The 20492-nt window shown below is 35.0% G+C and overlaps 1 protein-coding gene across 2 annotated transcripts in view; it reads right to left on the reverse strand.

The window, feature by feature from the left end:
• Nucleotides 1-20373, reverse strand: part of Pex1 (peroxisomal biogenesis factor 1) — a 47564-nt gene extending 27191 nt beyond the window's left edge. The window contains exons 1-10 of one of the 2 annotated variants that reach the window (XM_046455217.2): nucleotides 20098-20369; nucleotides 13907-14050; nucleotides 10680-10763; nucleotides 9851-9965; nucleotides 8984-9753; nucleotides 6326-6445; nucleotides 2584-2707; nucleotides 2235-2356; nucleotides 1343-1425; nucleotides 97-229 (exon numbers count right to left, since the gene is read on the reverse strand). In XM_046455217.2, the coding sequence (XP_046311173.1) occupies nucleotides 97-229; nucleotides 1343-1425; nucleotides 2235-2356; nucleotides 2584-2707; nucleotides 6326-6445; nucleotides 8984-9753; nucleotides 9851-9965; nucleotides 10680-10763; nucleotides 13907-14050; nucleotides 20098-20226 (1824 nt within the window). In that variant the 5' untranslated portion in view covers nucleotides 20227-20369. Of the gene's footprint in view, nucleotides 1-96; nucleotides 230-1342; nucleotides 1426-2234; nucleotides 2357-2583; nucleotides 2708-6325; nucleotides 6446-8983; nucleotides 9754-9850; nucleotides 9966-10679; nucleotides 10764-13906; nucleotides 14051-20097 lie in introns of both variants that reach the window. The other variant, XM_058582883.1, reaches the window with a different exon arrangement.
• Nucleotides 20374-20492: the final 119 nt, after the last annotated feature.

The raw sequence follows: 20492 nt of genomic DNA on the forward strand, positions 1-20492 counted from the left end.
AATGAATTTTTTTTACCCTGTATAACAGATGGTCAATGAATAAAGAGAGAGTAATCAGAAGTTATTAGTGTAAAAGAGCACATTTTACCAATATACCTTTCCTCCAGTGAGTAAAAGGGCTCCATTCCTAAGTCCTGCAACAAGGGACATCAACTGCCGCGAAAATGGGCGTCCCAGCAGGCTATGAGTGATGTGCTCCATGGAGGATATGCCTAAGGAATTCACTCCTCTGCAAAATATTGTTACATGATAAGACTGAAGCAAGATAAAATCTATCAATAAAAAAATGTTAAAACTTCCCTTCCTGGTGTCATTAATGAATTTTAAAAGACTAAATAAAATCTTAGAAATTCTCATTTACTTAAGAGAAGGTATACTGATTATAATGCTACATCTGATTCACAGCTTTTAAAATTAGTTTTATTACTTTAAAACGTGCAGTAACAAACAGTATTGCCCTAATAGGATTAAAGGATCTGTCTTGGCATACATAAACATTATCTAACCCTTAAAAAATTTTTAATTTGGTAATCAATATAGTAAGTGGGTGCTTCTGAAGTGCTTAAGATAACTGAAGACTTATTTCCTCTTATACAACAACTCTGAAATCCTGTTTCAACTTGTAGATTATATAAACATGAACTTACTTCTTGACTTCTATGACAATTTCACTTATAATGATCGAAATGTAAACACTTAGAATCTGAAGATATTTTTCTTTATAATAATGCATACTATATTGTACTTAAACATTTTTACTTTATGGTTTAATTATTTTACTAAAACATTTACAAACTATATAGAAAACTACATCACTACTACATCTACTAAAAGCTTCTAAAGAATTCTAAGGGGTAATATTTATATGAGATTTTCATATATTATGTAAGAAATAAATTAAGAGGAGGGTTTTTTGTCTGAAAAATTGAGAAAACACAAATAATCCCAATTATTACAATAAGACAGTGAAGGAATAACTTAATTTGAAATATTTTAAAACATTCAACTAATGTTTTTAGATTTAACTTTCAAAATGCTTTTATTTGCTGTAAGAATTATTGTTTTATTTAAGCACATATGATATCTAGTTGCTTCTCACAAATCAATTTTTTTTTCATAAACCAATTCTTGAAGTAAAATTTTTAAAAAGCTTCAAACTTCTATCTAAGAAGACATGGGAAATTTCTACTCTATCTGTGAAGACAGAGACAATCCTGGAAAAAATATCTACTAATATATAAGTAAGGTCATTTGCTGGCATTAGTGTTTACACAAAGAAACCCTGCCAGAGATAATATCAAAACATGTCTCCAAACATGCTAGTTTGGCCATAACTTCTTACCCCAAAGAGTTCAGCTTTAAAAAAGGAAGAATAAAGTCAATTTCCTCACTGTTTTCTTCTTTTACCATAGGATCTAGAAGGACCTATAGTAGCAAGGAAAAATTAGTTTTACATTTCAAAGTTATGTCTTTTGCCTGTTTTCTTGGGTCCCAGAAAACTGAACTGCTGATTCTGTTACACCAGAGAGAATAGATAAATTGTGCATGCAATATCATTACCTAAAACATGCTTATAATAACACTTTTCTCACCCGGGGAAGATAAATATTTATGGTTAATGAGCAGAAAGAATATTATTGCCTTAACATTTTACAAATGTCTTTACCTGCAATTTTGATTTGTGCAGCATTTATTCTTTTCACAATTATTACATTTGTATCTTCTCTGAATTATATTTCAAAATAAAAAAAAATCTAGTTATAAACCACTGAAATTCTAAACAACTATCACAACTTCAATTCTATCAGAAGAGCAAATATTCTATCTAAAACACATTCTAAAGTGCCTGCTCTTAAAATACTCTGGAAGAAAATTGATCTCATATTAATTGTGAAGAGTTGTAAATTAGAACTGTCAAAATAATACAACAAAATTGCATGTAAAAAATATGAACAGGAGAATTTTAAATCATGATTCACTTGCCAGTTAACACAATCAACTCTATTCCTGAAACTTAACTGTGCTGACACATTGATTTTTAAATTTAGGAAAAGTCAATAATTTATATCAATAACTTATAGCAATTATACAAAATATTTGAAATCAAGTTATTCCTTAATCTTATCATTTGGGTTTCAAATACAATTTAGATTGCAAGGAAATTCATACTTTATTATCAATAAATTACATATTACAAATATTGCTTTATGAAATATTCAACAGTATATAATTACTTGTATTGTGGTCTTCTGTAGCAGATTAGTACTCAACAGAAAAATATTTTTTTCTTTTTCTTTTTCTTTTTCTCTTTCTTTTCCCCAACAATGAATTATACTCAGAGAGAACTCTTTCAACCCTATTGATAAAAGAAGTAATAAATTGGGAGTTGGTACTGAAATTGAGATGAATTAATTTAAGATTTTAAATATCAACAATATTTAAATCAAATCTTTAATACATAAAAATCTGTTTAATATCATAATTGTTTCACTGGTCACATGTGACTCAAGTTGGAAAAATAATTAAAAATTCTATATGACTACCTCAGTAGAAAAAGAATGTCCAAAAAGCAAATTTACCTACCATCTTTCATTTCCAGCTTAATAAATTCTTCCTCTGATATTATCAGAGGAAGCAAGGTGGTAGCAGACTGCTGTAGCCATGAATAGAACACAGCTTTTACATCTTCTTCACTTATATCTTCAGGCTACCAAAGAAAAGGGAAGAATAGCAATTAATCATCCTAATATTAACACCCTTATTTTAACATCTTCCTCATAAAATGCAAACCTTAAATAAATAAAACCAATACAGGATGTTCATATTTTACAAACATAGATTTGAGATTTGTCATTATAGTTAGTATGCTGAGTATAGGGCAGCATGAAGGAACATTGTGTTAAGTGGCAAAATTGAAAACACTCCTTTTTCCACATCCAGAGAAACAAAAAACATAATTTGACTTGCTTAATAACCCCATAGCATTCCAATCCTATTTTCCCTCGCCTCCCTCTCCTATTAAGACAGGAAAGCAAAATTCTCCATTTTCAGCTTGGAGCTGGATTTGTGACTTCACTCTGGTCAATGGTGTGCAATTAGCTATCAGAAAGGGCTTTTTTTCCTAATCAAAGTTAAGAAACTGTGCAAAGAGGTTTTTGCCTTTTTTTTTTTTTTTTTTTTGCTTAGTGGAATGCAGACCTTATGTCTTATGCCGATGCTGTGCAGACAATAGCATGGCAAACTTTTTTTTTTAATATTTATTTTTTAGGTGTAGATGGACACAACACAATGCCTTTATTGTTATGTGGTGCTGAGGATGGAACCCGGGTCCCGCCCGTGCTAGGCGAACACTCTACCACTGAGCCACAATCCCAGCCCCCGCATGGCAAACTTTTTACATCTAAGAGGAGAAGAGTCAAAACTGAGGATGGAGAAGAGAAAGACCAATGGAGTCTAGATTGTCAATGGCATGGTTTAATCACCAAGGAAGTCCTTCAAACTCCCGTGTACAAGAGAAAGAGAAAGCCCTTCTATGCTTAAGTCATTATTTATTTTCTTTTTTAAGCTGCCCACAGCCCAGATATACTAAAAAAATGGAGTATTAATAAATCATTCAAAGGTAGAAAGAAATTCTAAGAAAAACATGACTTATTTTTAAGTTTTTAAATTAAGCTTTTAAATCTATTCCAAATTAAAAATCAGAATTAATAAAAATTCATCTAGAAAAGATATTAATATTTGCCTAGGAAAACAGACCTCTATTCTACCATTTCTCAAACTATTTCTGATCCATTTCATACATAGTCAAGCTTAGATCTGCTGATGAAGTTTAGTTAAGAACATAATCACAGGCCTGGAACCCCAGTAACTCAGTGGTAGAGTGCTTGCCTAGCATGTGTGAGGCACTGGATTTGATCCTCAGCACCACATAAAAATAAAATAAAGGTATTGTGTCCATATAAACCAAAAAAATATATATATTTTTAAAAAATGATATAATAGCTGGACACAGTGGCACACATCTATAATCCCAGCAATTCAGGAGGTTGAGGCAGGAGAATCAAAAGTTTGAGGCCAACCCCGGCAATTTAGTGAGACTCTGTCTCAAAATAAAAAATTTAAAAAAGGGCTGGGGATGCAACTCAATGGTAGAGCACCTCTGTGTTCAATCCCCAGTACTGCACAAATCAATCAATCACAAAAATAGTTACTTCTTTGGATATTATTGGACAATGTTATTAAATACCTAAACAAAGTCATAAATTGAGAACTATCTGAAATTAAAATTTGGGGACTAGAAAGCAACCCATAGTTCCTTCAGAATAACTTCATATTCCAAATGACATAATCATAACCCAGAGAGACCTGCCAAAGATCAAAGCTTCCACTAAAATGTGCAATTAAGAATAGGGAAGGAATTTTGTAATAATACCCCATTACTAAGAAAAAAAAAAACCAATGATCAATAACTATTTAAAAAAATTTTTTTTTAGTTGTTGATGGACCTTTATTTTATTTATTTATATTCAGTGCTGAGAATTGAACCCAGTTCCTCACACATGCTAGGCAAGCACTCTACCACTGATCTACAACCCCAGCCCCTATTTCTTTTATCTTTCTTTCTTTTTTTAACATATGGGATCTAGTATTTGAAAAATACCAAGATCATTAACCAAAAAGTTAAAATAAAACCCTGTGCGTGGTATAGTCAATGGGTTAAATGGTCAATTACATACTGCTAAGAAAATAATATTTATTTTATGTGTTTTCCTCTTCTCTAGTCAGATAATATAAATTAGCTTATCTGTGTTTCATCAACTAGAAAGTTGTTAAATTGGTTCTTCCACAGCATAACAACTATCACAATCCTGAGAAATCAAAGTGCCATCTCAATTATCAGAAAAAGTTTAAATCATGTTTGAAATTTCTTAAACATATAATGTAATAATAGTTTTCCTATATTAATAGTAATTTGAGGACTAGTAACCCAAACTGGTACATATGACATTATTTAAAAGGTTTCAAAATTAAGTTTAATATTTCATTTCCTAAACATATCAGTTTCCAAAGAATTAACTGATTAGAAAAGTAAAACAGAATAACCCTCTTTTAGGCTGTAACACAAATATTAAAATGACAGTCAGAAATTTTAAAACTTACATAGATGTGGCAAAAATCTTTTTTTTTTTTTTTGGTAATACTGGAGACTGACCCAGGGCCTCAAACTTGCTAAGCAAGTGGCTCTACCACTGAGCCACATTCCAGCCTTTTTTTTGGAGACAGATTCTAACAGATTCTAAGTTGCGCAAGTTGGCATCATCCTGTCCCAGTATCCTGAGTAGCTGGTATTACAGCCATGTGCCACCATGCCTGGCAAAAATAACAATCTTTAAAAAAAATTATTTATATATATATATATTTAGTTGTAGCTGGGTACTATGAAATAACTTTATTTATTTATTTTTATGTGGTGCTGAGGATCCAACCCAGTGCCCCCGTGTGCCAGGTTAGTGTTCTACCACTGAGCCATGACCCCAGGCCCCAAAATATAATCTTTTAAAAGACAAAATAACCTGTAAAATGTAGAAATAACCCAAGTGTCTATCAACAGATGAATGGTTAAAAAAGGTTTGTTTGGTTTTTTTTTAAGAGAGAGAGAGAGAATTTTTAACATTTATTTTTTAGTTTTCGGCAGACACAACATCTTTGTTTTGTATGTGGTGCTGAGGATCGAACCCAGGCCGCACACATGCCAGGCGAGCGTGCTACCGCTTGAGCCACATCCCCAGCCCGGTTATAAAAGTTTTACACACACAGACACACACACACACAAACATTTGTATGTGTATGTATGTATGTATATATAAATAATGAATGTATATAAACACACACGTGTTTATATATACATGTATAAACACCTGCCATAATATGGCGAGACTTTGAAAAAGACTATAAGTAAAATAAATCAGATATACATAACAAATATTATATGATTCCACTCATATGCAATATCCAGAATAAGCAAATTCATAGAGATACAACACAGATTAGAGGTTACCAGGGAATGGGTGGGGCAGGGGTTGAGGAGTCCTTGCTTAAAGAATGCAAAGTTTCTATTTGTGGTAGCACAATATTATGAACATAGTTAATGCCACTGAATTGTGCACTTAAAAAATGGTTAAAAATGGCATGTTTAATATTACACATTTTTTAACATAATAAAAAAGAAGACTTGTCCTTCTAGCAAAAAGAAACACACATTACTTAACAAGAAACTTCATAACTCATATAAATATTTTGATATAACATATATATTTGAACTCACTAAGTTTTCTCTAGGTTGTAATTTTAGAGATCTTGGAATTTTAGGGGTAATTTCCACTGGAGTTATTTTGACTACTGCATGCATTTCTATATTTAGTCTCTTTCTCAAGTCATCAGGAATCTGAAATTTAAAAACAAACAAAAATACAATTATGTTCAAAGCTTAATAAAACAAATCTCATAGCATAAATACTGATATTAGCGTCTATGAATTCAGGTGACTTATAGAAGCTATCAGGACAAACAGCCATCTTAATTTGAGCTTCTGTAACAAATACGGTAAACTGTATGGCTTATAAATAACAGAAATTCATTTCTCACAATTCTGGAGGCTGGGAAGTCTAAGATCAAGGTACAGGCAGATCTGGTGTCTGGTGAGGGTTCTCTTCATAGTCCTTCATGTGAGAATACCCTTCTTGCTATGCTCCACATGGTAGAAGGGGTGAATAAGCTCCCATGGTCTCTTCTATAAGGGCACCAATCCTATTCACAAGGGCCTCATTCATGGTCTAATCACTGCACAAAGGTTTCACCTCCTAATACTATCAGCTGGGGCATAGATTTTAACATATGTATTTCAGGGAAACACAAACATTCCGACAACAGCAATAATACAATCAGATGGAAGTACAGGTATTGTTATAACATACACATTTTAACTTAACCCAATTTTCTTTGTTGTTGTTGATATAATCTTCAGAGTTAAGAGCTTTAAATGAACGTATCTGACTTTATCCACAATAAAAATATTTTAGACCATGATACAACTATATTCAAATTAAATGTTACTGGCAATCTTTGAGCAGTCTTTATCTGTGAAAGTTAAGAAACAATAAAAAAGATGAAGTGGACAAAGGTAATTACAATCTGCCATATAATTAAATTCAGACAGAAACTTAATCTAAAAGGCAAAGAGTAAAATTTCTCATTCCCACTGATGAAATATTCTAAAATTAGATTGAGATGATGGTTGCACAGCTGTTATACTAAAACAAGTGAACTGTACACTTTAAATTTTATCTCAATAAAGATATTAAATTTTTTTCTCATCTCCCTAAAACCAGTAAGCACTGAAAGACATAAAGACTTTAATCTCACTTTACTAAATGTGTAAATTTCTAAAATAGCAAGTACGGACATATTAATGGTAGACAAAAGCATAAAAACTCAAGGTGCATATTATCACTTAACGACTAATACATTTTAAACATTACACAGTGTATACATATATGAAAACATTACATGGTACCTCACTAATATGTACAATTTTATGTATCAGTTAAAAATTAATTAATTTTATTTTTTATTTCTTTTTTTAGAGAGAGAGAGAATTTTAACATTTATTTTTTAGTTTTTGGCAGACACAACATCTTTGTTTGTATTTGGTGCTGAGGATCGAATCCGGGCCGCACACATGCCAGACGAGCGCGCTACCGCTTAAGCCACATCCCCAGCCCAAAAAATTAATTAATTTTAGAAAGACAAATTTAACTAAGTTTCCTGTTTTTAAAAACAAAACACTGCACAGGGTATAAAGGCTCAAATCAACACTAATGTGTTAGTTGTATTTCCAAGTTATCAATTTTGACCTCTCAAGTAAAGCCTGTTTGAATACCTAATAGCAATTACTATCACTTCTCATTCTTTGCCCATCATTCTTCTTCATGATGAGCAGGAAGTACAGACTCCTTATTGCTTTCTTATGTGGTCCCCAGATATTTGCCATTGGTACTTCTTCACCCTCTTTTCACCATGCTTTTAAGGAACTAAAAGGAGATTCCTATCTAATGGCAAAAACAACTAAATCACAACTTCAGTGTCAGAGAATGTGAGTTTGAAGATGCAGTGGGATCTTGTAAACCAATGGTTTAAAGCTAACAGAAATAACAGTTTGGGGTCAAATAAATTAAAACCAACAGATTAAAAATTTTTAAGTTACTTGCATAAGGTAACTTAAAAAACAGGTAAAACCATGAGAGTAAAAGAAATCTACAAAGACGACAACTATCCCCCTCGATTTTTCTTCCCCTTGCTAACAGTTTCCTCCATCTAATCACTATGAAGCCTCCCTTCTCAGTGATTCAAAAAAATGAGACTGGTGACTCATGTCACATAAATTTCCTCTCTCTGCTTTACATAAGTCAAAGAGGAAATACCCAGCAGGGTAAGCAGCTTTGGGATGTCCCAAGCTAGGTACCATCCTGGGCAGCAAGTCTGTCTCATGTCCTGGTTCTCTCGCTACACTAGGCATCTTCACAATATATAAAAAGTCCTTTTTTTGCTTTCAAGAACTTGGAACAAATCCTCTGCATGTATTAAAGATGTAAGGCTTTGTAGGGCACTCCATGTTGAGCATGAACCTAAGAATCAATCTGTCTGGACTTGAATCCTAGTTATTTCCCTTAAAAGCTATGCAACCCCAGTCAAATAATTTTGACCTTTCTGGGACTATACCTATCCAAGTCTACTTGTCTGGGAAATGTACAATCTTTACCCAAATAAGAACTTTTAGTGCAAGCAGAAATATGTCACCTCAGTAATTTTAGATACTGTATTCCTTATTGGTTTTTAATTTATGTATAAAATATTATTCTAATTCAAAATTAGGGGAAGTTTAAGTATCTTAAGTTATTCCCTAAACTATAAAATTCATACTAACCCAGACTTTCCCAAGATGGAGAAATTCTACATTTTTGGTGTATCTTATGGTATTCTTCAATTCCTCCAGTCCATTCCAGACTACCTTTAGCACACAAGTCTTATCAGCTTCTTGACCATGATCTGTGCTAATCTGTTTTTGATCCAGTAGCTCTGATATCTGTTTCTCTTTTTCAGGTGACAGGATATTCTGTTTTGTTTTACTTTGTTGTTGCTTTGGAGAAAGTAGTTTAACTAGTTTTCCATAGGTCACAGTAAAGCTGGGCTCCATATCAAAATATTCTTGGTCCCATGGAAATACATGAATGGCACAGTGTTTGTGAAACATGGAAGTTGCTGACATCCTGTGTATACTGGGAGGCTGAGATTTGCATACTCTGAAAATATTGTCTAGTGGAACAACCTCTGACTGCATATTTTTGAATGCACTGATTTCAGTTGCACCCCAGGATGTTTCTTGTTTCTTCTCAGATCCAAAAGAAAAAATGTTACCTATCATAGTCCATAAGCTTGGTATTGATGATGAATCAACTGAAACCTCTGAGTCTGTCTCATTAGTCCCAATGACTCCCAAAGTATTTGACTGAAGTTGCTTGGTTTGAAATTCTTCTGTTATTCCTTTTTGTCCATCTCCTCCATAAAAATAAAATTTTCCACTTATGTCATCTGCTTTTGAAAATGTATTCTCTTTGGCTTGGCGTGTTTTGGGCTGAATAAGGAGTTTGGTGTTAGTTTCCAGCCTTCCATAAGTGGCAGGTGGCATTAGTGCAACTATGTAGAAAACAGAGCTCATTAGTGGATATTCATTTCTGCTTTGGACTCAGTGCTACGTTTAGAGTACAATGGCAAATACTATAACAGCACCTACCAATCTGGATAAATATGTAAGTTTGTTGATCCACCCAAACAGGAAAAATAGCTTTTGGAAAAACTATCCGAATCTGATCTAGAAGATGCTGTTCCAGGGAAGCAGCATGCAGCTCCTGGAACGGAGACAAAAGATAATTAATTCACTTTACATTTTGCCCATTCCATGTCTAGTAAGGAAATCTCAATTCATTCTTTTTCATTTTAATAAACCTTGAGTATATCTATATAACATGATATTATACATATAGATAACAAGAACATACTACAGTGAAGCAAATTAACATATCCATCATCTCACAGTTACCCATTTTTCTTTCTTTCTTTTTTTTAATGTGGGAAGAGCAATTAAAAATCTACTCATTGAGTATAAATCATGAATACAGTATAATTTTTAATCTATAGTCCTTCTCTTAAATATCTGTTATCAATTCATTCTTACAACCACATCCACTTAGAATGAGGCTCAGAGAAATCCCAAAGACACTGATATTTTGAGTAGTTTAGCCTTAAAATGAGATATTTCCATTCCTTCCTTTCTTTCTTTCTTGTGGTACCGAAGATTGAACCAGGGATAATCGACTATTGAACCACATCCCCAGCCCTTTTATTTTTTAAGACAGGGTCTTACTAAGTTGCTGAGGCTGGCCTCCAACTTGTGATCCTCCTGCTGCAGCCTCCAAAGTCACTGGGATTACAGGCATGTGCCACTCTGCCCAGCTGTAAATACCTTTTTTCCCTGGTACTGATGATTGAACTCAGAGCCTCCCACATACTCGGCAAGCTCTCTACCACTGAGCTATATCTCCAGCCCCTTATTTTTTCTTTACCAGTATCTCCCAATCATCTGCTGAAAGGGGTTCCACCTCCACTTGTTGACAAGACACCACATGAGAACATGGCTTGAGAAACACCTGGAAAAAATAAAAAATTTAAAGCTACTTTAAAAAAACTTTCCTGTATTCCTAGAAAATAAGTTCTTTCTTTAGGTAAGGGGTGTGTGTGTGTGTGTGTGTGTGCGTGTGTTTATCTATAATCATTCATGTGACAAATATTTACTAAGTACTTATTTTTAGTTAGGCCTTGATGTACTCAGTTGTTTCACAACTAATTATAGAATAAAGGAAAATACATACAAACACAAAATACTTTTTAAAAATAAATAAGAATAATTAAAAGAAAAACGTTAAAAAAGGAAAAAAAAGAATGCTGTCAAATAATGTCTTAAGCTAATATAATACTCTTGTTTCTATAAGTTTTGCTATTGTTGGTTTTATAACTCACTTTAAGCCATGCTGTTTCTAGAAAAATGAAAAACACTGAAATAGAGATCAGAGACAATTATTAAGAAGCATAATCCTTCATAGCTGGAAGTAAAATAAGATAAATACCTCATCATTCAAGTCTATGAATATATGAAATGCTAATATGTCTCAATAAGCTAGAATCTACCATCTTACTTTTTTCCCCCTTCTATGGGCATTTCTGGGGATTAAGGGAATAAAATCCAAAGCCATTGAGTATTAAACATTCTAGATAAACAGCTCTTCCTCTCTGCTTTTGTGAACTGGAACAGAATTTCCCTAGGTACTTCATCCTATACTCCCTTAGTCAATTTAGCCTCATACTTCCCTTACATTCCATTGAAGGGGATGATTCTGGAAGAAACACAAAGCAGCTTCTGCCTATCAAAAAGCTAAAGACTCTGGTCTAGCAAGTTTACTTTCTTATTTCCACACTTTAGAAGACAGTGTCTCAGTGACAGTGCTACAAAGGAGGATCTGTAGAAAATCAGGCAAATGTCACTTAGAAGCAAATGGGAATTAAAAGCAAGTAGCACTGTTTGAAGTACTAATTAAGACATCTAAATTAGCACTAGGAAGCTGATGTTTCCCATAGGAGAAGTGCAATGTACTTAAATCAAGCTAAACTGTATCTTGCTATGTAATCCTGAGCAAAATATTCCATTTTCCTAAGTTTGTACAACGAGGTACTACAGTTAGTGATTTCTCAGGTCTTTTAGAGCCAAAACATTAAGATTCTCACAAAAATTTAGGTTCAGCTGAAGTCTAGTGACCTATTCTCATTATGAAATCATGCATAAATAAAATTAGTCTGTGTTCAGAAAACATTAAAAGGATGTGGCACCATCATGTAATGTTGTGGGAAATTTGTAATAGAAAGCAATTTAGTCCCATCTATCACAATTTTAAATGTACATTCCATTGCACATTATAATTCACATTTTAAATCTTTCATTACCACATCTATAAACTGAGTACCCTAGTCCAAAAATCTTAAAACTTTCTGAAGAGAAGCTTCAAATTTTGGAGCATTTCAGATTTCAGACTTTTGGAATAGGGATGCTCCAAGGGGTAAAATGTAAAAAGTCTATGAAAATATTCCAAAATCTGAAAATCTGCAAAATATGAAATATATCTGGCCCAAGCATAAGGGACACCCAACCTGTATGTACAGGATTCTGAAGAAGCACAAAGCAACTTCTGACCAACAAGAAGCCAAGGACCCCTGGGCTAGCCAGCCCTCTTTCTGCTCCTATCAATGATTCCGTTTTTTTGTTTTTGTTTTTAATACTGGCAATTGAATTCAGGGGCATCCCCAGCCTATTTTGTATTTTTTATTAGAGACAGGGTCTCAATGACTTGCTTAACACCTCACTTTTTGCTGAGGTTGGCTTTGAACTGGAAATCCTCCTGCCTCAGCCTCCTGAGACACTGGGATTACAGGTATGCACCACCACATCCAGCTCCTATCAGTGATTATTTGGGAAACATTGGCTTAGTAGTATTACCACCACAGACAATCATATATACATAGGAAGATTTGATCCATATTACTTATAATACAATTGGCCTTCTGTATCTGTAGGTTCCAAAACTGCAGATTTAACCAACTATGGATAACATTTAGGGAGAAAAAAAAAACTATGCCTGTACTGAACAATATATCCTTTTCTTGTCATTATTCTCTGAACAATACAACTCTTTACATAGCATTCATATTGTATTAGGTATAACCAGTAATCTAGACATGACTTTAAGCACACAGCAGGATATAAATAGGATACATGTGGATATGACATGATTCTACATAAGGTACTCAAGTATCTGCAGACTGCAGTACCCATGGAGGTCCTGCAAAGAATCTACTTCAGATACTGAGGGATGACTGCTCATGGAAAGTTGTGTGAGATAGATATATATATACACATTTTAAAATATTTTATTAGTTGTAGATGAACAAACTACATTTATTTATTTATTTATTATGTGGTGCTGAGGATAGAACCCAGTGCCTCTCACATGCTAGGAAAGTGCTCTACCACCCAGGCCCTATGTGATATATTTTGTAAGGTAAATACTGCAGAAAATAAGAATAACCTCATTCTTTAGATCCTAATAGTGTAGTGGGATTCCAAAAAATAATAAATGTTTGTTGTTAGGCTGGGGTTAGATAAAGGGAAAAATCATTTCTTACTTTCAATTGTAAAATATTTATAATATATATGTATTACTCTTATAGTTAAAAAGAATAAATTGGGGACGGGGGTTAAGGTTCAGTGGTAGAAAGCTCACCTAGCATATACAAGGCACTGGGTTCAATCCTCAGCATCGCATGAAAATAGATCTGAGAGCTCAAGCTTTGTGGCTTACAATTTAAGCACATTAAACTCATAGGCAAGACAAAAATAGTAAGACCATAAAAGGTTAGAAAATATGTGTGAAAACAAAGGAAGTGAAATTTGATAATAGTAAAACCTAGTCATTCATAAAGGAAAAATTATTTCATAAAAACAAAATTTGGAAACCTGGAAAATGAATAAAATAATAAAATAAAAGTTGAGTAGGAAACACATTTAACCTGAAGATAATGACTTAAAGACAAAGTACAATGTATTTGAATATCCTAGATGGGTTACAAATTAGCATGTAAGTCAGGTGTCATCTCACTTCCTTTAAAAAAAAATCTGAACTTTTAATTCTATTTCCACTGTTATATTATTAGAAGAAAGTCACTGTCATCATTTTGTGCTTACCTGTTCCCCATTTGAGAGTCCAAGTTTCTGACCAACTTGTCTATTTATTTCAGCCACATTTTCACCTTGATCATTAAAATGCCTGCCTTCCACCCAGCTCAAGAATGCAGGCTGATGACCCCAGGCTACTTCTATTGCTTGATTCTATTTGTATAAGGAAAGGGAGATAAAACAATTTTAAAAGTTTAATGTTTTTCTAAATTAATATAAATTATTACTGCAAATCACACACCAAACAAAATATCTCTAGAAATTGATACCTTGGTTATCCACATTTCTCATAGCATTTAAAAAGTGATAACTGTTTCTAACACCCAACACCAGTGACGCTATTGATGAAACCAATATCCCTATATTCCTATGACAGCATTATAAACTGATCCAACCATTTCAGAATTCAAAATGGCAATATGGGTGGGGTATATAGCTCAGTGGTATGGTATGTGGCCCTGGGTTCAATTCCCAGAAAAACCCCAAAATGGCATAGGTAGGCAAATGAACTTACATAGCCTTTGAGCCATATATAACTACTTGAGTATTCAAGTTACTAAGAAGAAAAAACAAACCACATCAGAGGATATCTGCACTATTTTCTACAATAGTGAAAACTTGGCACTGTCTTAAATGAGTATCAATAGAAAAACTATTAAATAACCTAAAGTCTACTACTTCAGTAAAATATGAGTCAACAAGTACACTAGTCCCCATGTAACTGCAGTTCTGATTTCCAATTTCTGTTACACATAGTCAACTGTGACCCAAAAATACTAAATGGAAAATTCCAGAAATACACAATTCAGAAGTTTTCAATTGTACACTGTTCTAAGATAGTAGGATGAAGTCACTGTCTGGTTCTGTTTTGTGTGGGAAGTGAATCATTCCTTTGCCCAGTATATTCATGCTATATATGCTACTTGCCTATTATTCACTTAATAGTTGTCACAATGAATGTCTTGGTATTACAGTGCTGAGTTTAAGTAACTTATATTTTATTAACAATGGTCCCAAAGCACAGGAGTAATAATGCTGGCAATTCAGATATGTATGCCAGAGAGAACTCAAGGGTTTCCTTTAAGTGAAAAGGTGAAAATTCATAACTCAATAAGGAAAGAAAAACTCCATGTGCAGAAATTGCTAAGATCTACAGTAAAAACAAACCTACCTATGAAACTGTGAAGAAGGAAATAGAAACTTATTAGTTTCGCTATCACACCCAAATCACACCTCAGTGCATGGTAAGTGCTTATTTATGATAGAAAACGCATTAAATTTGTGTATACATTTATAGGAAAAAATGGTAAATACATGGTTTAGTACTATCCTTGGCTTCATAGAATGAAGGTCTTGGAATGGATCAACTCCATATGAGGGTAATTATTCTAAACACATATGATCTTTAAAAATGTTAACAATATAATTCAGAATTATGAAATACCAATTAGATTGAATATACAATCTCTTATAGGTTGACTGATCAGTAATAAACACATAAGGTAAAATACAAAAGAATAAACATGAGGGAAGGTCCCTCTTCCCAGAGATAATCAGTTAATAACTTCTTATATGCCCTTCCAGAAATGTTATGTTATGCAGCTTCTTAAATCGTTTTTAAATTTCACAGAACTATGGAAATATATGTGAAAAGAGCAAAATACAAAACTTATTCTCATTAAAATAGAAATTAAGCTGAGCATGATGGTACATGCCTGTAATTCCAACTACTCAGAAGGCCAAGGCAAGAGAATGACAAATTCAAGACCAGATTGAGCAACAAGGTCTCAAAATAAAATAAAAAAGGATGGGTCCTATGTTCATATATGAATACATGACCAGTGAAACTCCACATCATGAACAACAGTTTAGAATGGGATCCTAATTACAATAAGTTATACTCCATGTATGTATGTGTCAAATACACTCTACTGTCATGTGTATCTAAAGAGAACAAATAAATTAATTTTTTAAAAAGGGATGGTGATATAGCTCAGAGGTAGACCACCTGCCTAGAAAATATGAGGCCTTGGGTTCCACCTCAAAACCATTACAAAAACAAAAAGCAACTATATAAAATGTCAGTTTGTGGCCAAGAACTAAAAACAACGTTTTTTATGATTAAAGACTTATGCTCATTATAGGAAAATATACGAACATGGAAAGAAAATAGGAAATTATTGATATTTCCCTCAGAAAAAGACAACCATGTAAACAATATCTATTTCTTACTAAATTTTTTCTATGTGCAAGTTAATTTTTTGCACAGTTCTGCATTATAAGCAAAATTTAATATTCTTTCCCCGCACCTAACATTGCATCATGAGCATTATCATATGGGTATCGTTAAAAAAATTTTTTTTTTGTAGTGGAAGATGGACAGAATGCCTTTATTTGTTTATTTTTATGTGGTGCTAAGGATCGAACCCAGTGCCTCACACATGCTAGGCAAGTGCTCTGCCACTGAACTATAGCCCAGATCCACATATATCATTTTTAATAAAAAGTAAATACTTGGTTAATAGCCATCAAGACTTATCATCTTAGGAATCTTCAGTATTATTAAATTCATTTTTATCAAAATAAATTCCTTAAAGTTAAAATACTAATTATCAAATTTATTCACATACACTAAATTTTACTACCTTATATTTCTTTAAATAGGACAAATTTCAAAGGACCTTTTGAGGCAATATAATGTACTTTAGCCATGTTATTAAAATTGTGTATACCTGGAGGTTGTTACACACCACTTAGCTGTGACATTATTCTAACAATTTTCACAGAATGGCACTTACTCCAGCTAACAAAACCTTTCAACTGAGTAATGTTTGATAAAGTAGAAACAGCCCTGAATTTGGGGTCAAAAGTCCTCAGTTACATTTCAGCTGTAACTGTGTGAGCTGAGGTAACAAGAGTAAAGGTGAAAAAGCCCCAGATGCCTCTTTGGGGTTTCAGGCCAGAGACATACAATCCAGATCAATTCTATTTAATATGAAGAAACTTTTAAAACCAGAGACATTAAGTAAAAAAATATGAAATGTGCCCTGAAATGTCAAAAAACAAACAAAAAAAATCCTCCCCAAAACCTATCAGCTCACTAGAAAAAGGAAAAATCAATTTTATTCAATAGAAAAAATTGCTGGGCACAGTGGTACACCCGTGTAATCCCAGTAATTTGGGAATCTGAGAAAGGAGGATCCCAAGTTCAAAGCCAGCCTCAGTGACTTAATGAGGCCTTAAGCAACTTAGCGAGATCCTGTCTCAAAATAAAAAGGTTTGGGGATGTAGCTCAGTGGTTAAGCACCTCTGGGTTCAATCCCTGGTACCAAAAACAAACAAACAACAACAACAAAACCCTAACCAAACAAACAAAATCCCCCAACATCTTACAATATACAGGTCATCCCCCAGAACAAAAATTTATCCAGCCTAAAATGTCAAAAAGGCCAAGATTAAGAAAGCCTAGTTAAATATCTACTTGAGTATGCAGTCCTCATCAATTTGGCAATAAGACAATACTTGAAACAGAATAGAGTATAATTAATTAGATGTGTCATATAAACAATCCTGAAGTTTCGAAAAGAAGACAAATGCAGGCAACAGAATCAGAAAGCTTCCTGAAGAGAGCAGGATTACATTGCTGTTGTTGTTTGAATTTTTTAAATATTTATTTATTTTTTTTTAGTTTTCGGCGGACACAACATCTTTGTTTGTATGTGGTGCTGAGGATCGAACCCGAGCCGCACGCATGCCAGGCGCGCACACTACTGCTTGAGCCACATCCCCAGCCCAAGGATTACATTGTTTTTAATAGCATGGAACTTGTATGGAAGAAAGAAAACTGTCTTGGGGAAGAATGGCACAAATAAATGAACAGAAGTGTGAATGAGATCCATTAGAGAAAAACAGTAAGAAGGCTAGTCTGGATGACAGAGTGAGCTGTAGACAAGAGGGAAAATTAAATGGATGAAAATGATACTGGCCTAACAGTTCCAGTTGATGTGTACAAGTAGGGAAATGATCTACATACCTAAGGTTCTTTCTCTATCAACATTCTATGATTCTACATCAGTGGGTCTCAACTCCTCCATGCATCCAAGTGACCTGAGATTTTTTTTTTAATTACAAATACTTGCAGGGTGTGGTGGTGCATGCCTGTAATGTTTAGCTGAGAAGGATCTCAAATTCAAGGCCAGCCTAAACAATTTAGGCCCTAGGCAGCTTAGTGAAACCCTGCCTCAAAATAAAAAATTTAAAAGTCTGGGGATGTAACTCAGTGGTTAAGGCCCACGATTCAATCACTGGTACAAAAAAAAACTTTTAACAAATAAAATACTGATAAAAACACCATGTGAGAATAGCAGGACACAAAATGTGTCTATGTATATAGGACCGTATGAATGTATGTATGTATGTATGTATGGATGGATGGATGGATGGATGAATGAATGGATTTTATCTATCTATCTATCTACTGGTGCTGGGGGTTTATTTATTTATTTATTTATGCATGGGATTTTGAACCCAGGGCCTTGTGCAATGCGAGGCAGGCACCTTATCAACTGAGTCCCCAGCTCTAGGACCTCATTTTTTAAAAAATAAAGATTACAAAGAAACCTAGTTCAAAGTGTTAGTATTGGTTATCTCTAGGTTCTAGGATTATGAGTAACTTTATTTTGTTGTTAAAAATGTTCACAAAACAGAAGCATTACTTCAATAATTGGGGGTTGGTTTATTCTACTGATATAAGTCAAGAAGAAACAGCAATTTATTCTAGGGCTGGAGATATTTAAATTTAAAAAGATGCCCATTAATTAATATTTATGAATACTTCTTGACTCATAATTTAAAACAAAGATCAAGATCACTAAAACCTTTTAAACAGTGATGAAAGTAATGTAACGTAACAACAACATCTAAGGAACAAATCAGAGTTACTGTAAAAAGATTTCGTATAAACTCTTTAGGAGGACAGTTTATTTCTATGAACTAATTAGGTTTGGATCTGAAAACACACTGAAAATCTCGGACAAAGTTGACAGAGCACTAAGCCAAGTTCTACCCGGAAACTGGTGATTGCCTCCTTGGAGCCATGGAGAAGCCTGTCAGTGTAAAACAAACAAATAAACCAAAAAAAACCTGCCTACTTAGTGGCAAAAATAAGTAATAACAAGGATGAAAGGACTGTAGTGATTTATGTTTGGAAAGATGGACAAAAATATCTGGAAAAACAGTTACAGGAAAGTGGCTTAAGATGAAAGGTGGGATCTTTATTGCAAACTTTTAAATATTGCAAACTCTTATAGGTCGAGAAGAAACAGCAACATGTCTTGCACAGATTAGCCAGTAGTGGGTACCGGACAAATATTTCAAATATTGCATCCTTTTGCTACTGAGCAAACTCAAATTCATTGAGACCGTGTGTACCAATTTTTAATTATGAAATATGCATGCTGGGCTGAGAATGTAGCTGAGTGGCAGAGCCTTGCCTAGCATGTATGAGGTACTTCTGGATGCTGGGGGGGGGGGGGGCGGGGGAAGGATGTGTATCTCCACCAGTGGTTAGAAATGTGAAATACCACAACCACCACGTCCTGACCACATAAGTCCAAGTAAACCTAACTACGTATATGATGCAGGTATGGGCATAATTCCACTGCACATTCCTGGCACCACTCGGCTCGGTTCGGGGTTGCCAATGCAGGGAAGAGTTATTATTCTATGACCCTCTCCAGCTCGTGGGAGACGCGGCACTCAGTCCTAGTTAACCTACACGCGCTCTACAAACCAAGTCTGCCCCTAGAGGCCCGAACTGTGGCAGTACGGGGACTTGGCAATCGCCGGCGAGTGTGGGCACTTTAAAATAATAAAAATATACAAGTTCTCAAGAGCTTTTCCCATCTGGAGTAAGGAATGTTCCTGGATGGAGAGGACTTTTAGAATACTAGGATGTTTCAAAGCCTACTTTAACCAAAGTGTAAGATGTGGACTAAGTTAACCTCGGGGCAGCAGAGACTGCCCGGACCTGCCCTGCTCTCGAGGCGCCGTCACTCCGGCCTAGCGCGACTCGGCAACGTTCAGGAGACCGCCGGGACCCGGCTGAAAGAAAAGAACTCAGCGGCCGCCGCGTTCCGGGAAGGCCTCGGCCACGTCCGATCCCAGGTTACCCTTCTGGTGTCCCGGGGTCGGCGCGTTACCTGCAGCAGGTGCAGCTGAGCCACGAGACGCCGCGGTAAATGGAGAAAGCAGTCGCGAGCGTTGGTGAAGGCCACCGTCACGGCCGCCCCTGCAGCACCAGCGCCGGCTTGACGATCGCTGCCCAACATCTTCCAAAACCACTACTCCAGGACCGCCCACCCTGGCGCGGCGTCTGACCCCTACCCCGGGCAGGCCGAGGGCGTTGGAGCCCGAGAAGATCGATCGGCTCCGCCCCCAACGGCTTCACTCCCTCTCCCGAGGTGAGTCTCACCCGCGCGCCTGAAGCGGGCAGGACCAACAAGCTTCTGTCACTCTCTGAACTTCTCCGCCGAGCCGCTTGGGGGCGGCACCTCGTTCACCAAATTCTCGTTTTCAGGAAACGATGGCCGACGCT

Source organism: Marmota monax, unplaced genomic scaffold (assembly GCF_021218885.2).
Source record: "Marmota monax isolate L192 unplaced genomic scaffold, Marmota_monax_Labrador192_F-V1.1 WCK01_AAM20220418_F8-fsc00264, whole genome shotgun sequence".
NCBI lineage: Eukaryota > Metazoa > Chordata > Mammalia > Rodentia > Sciuridae > Marmota > Marmota monax.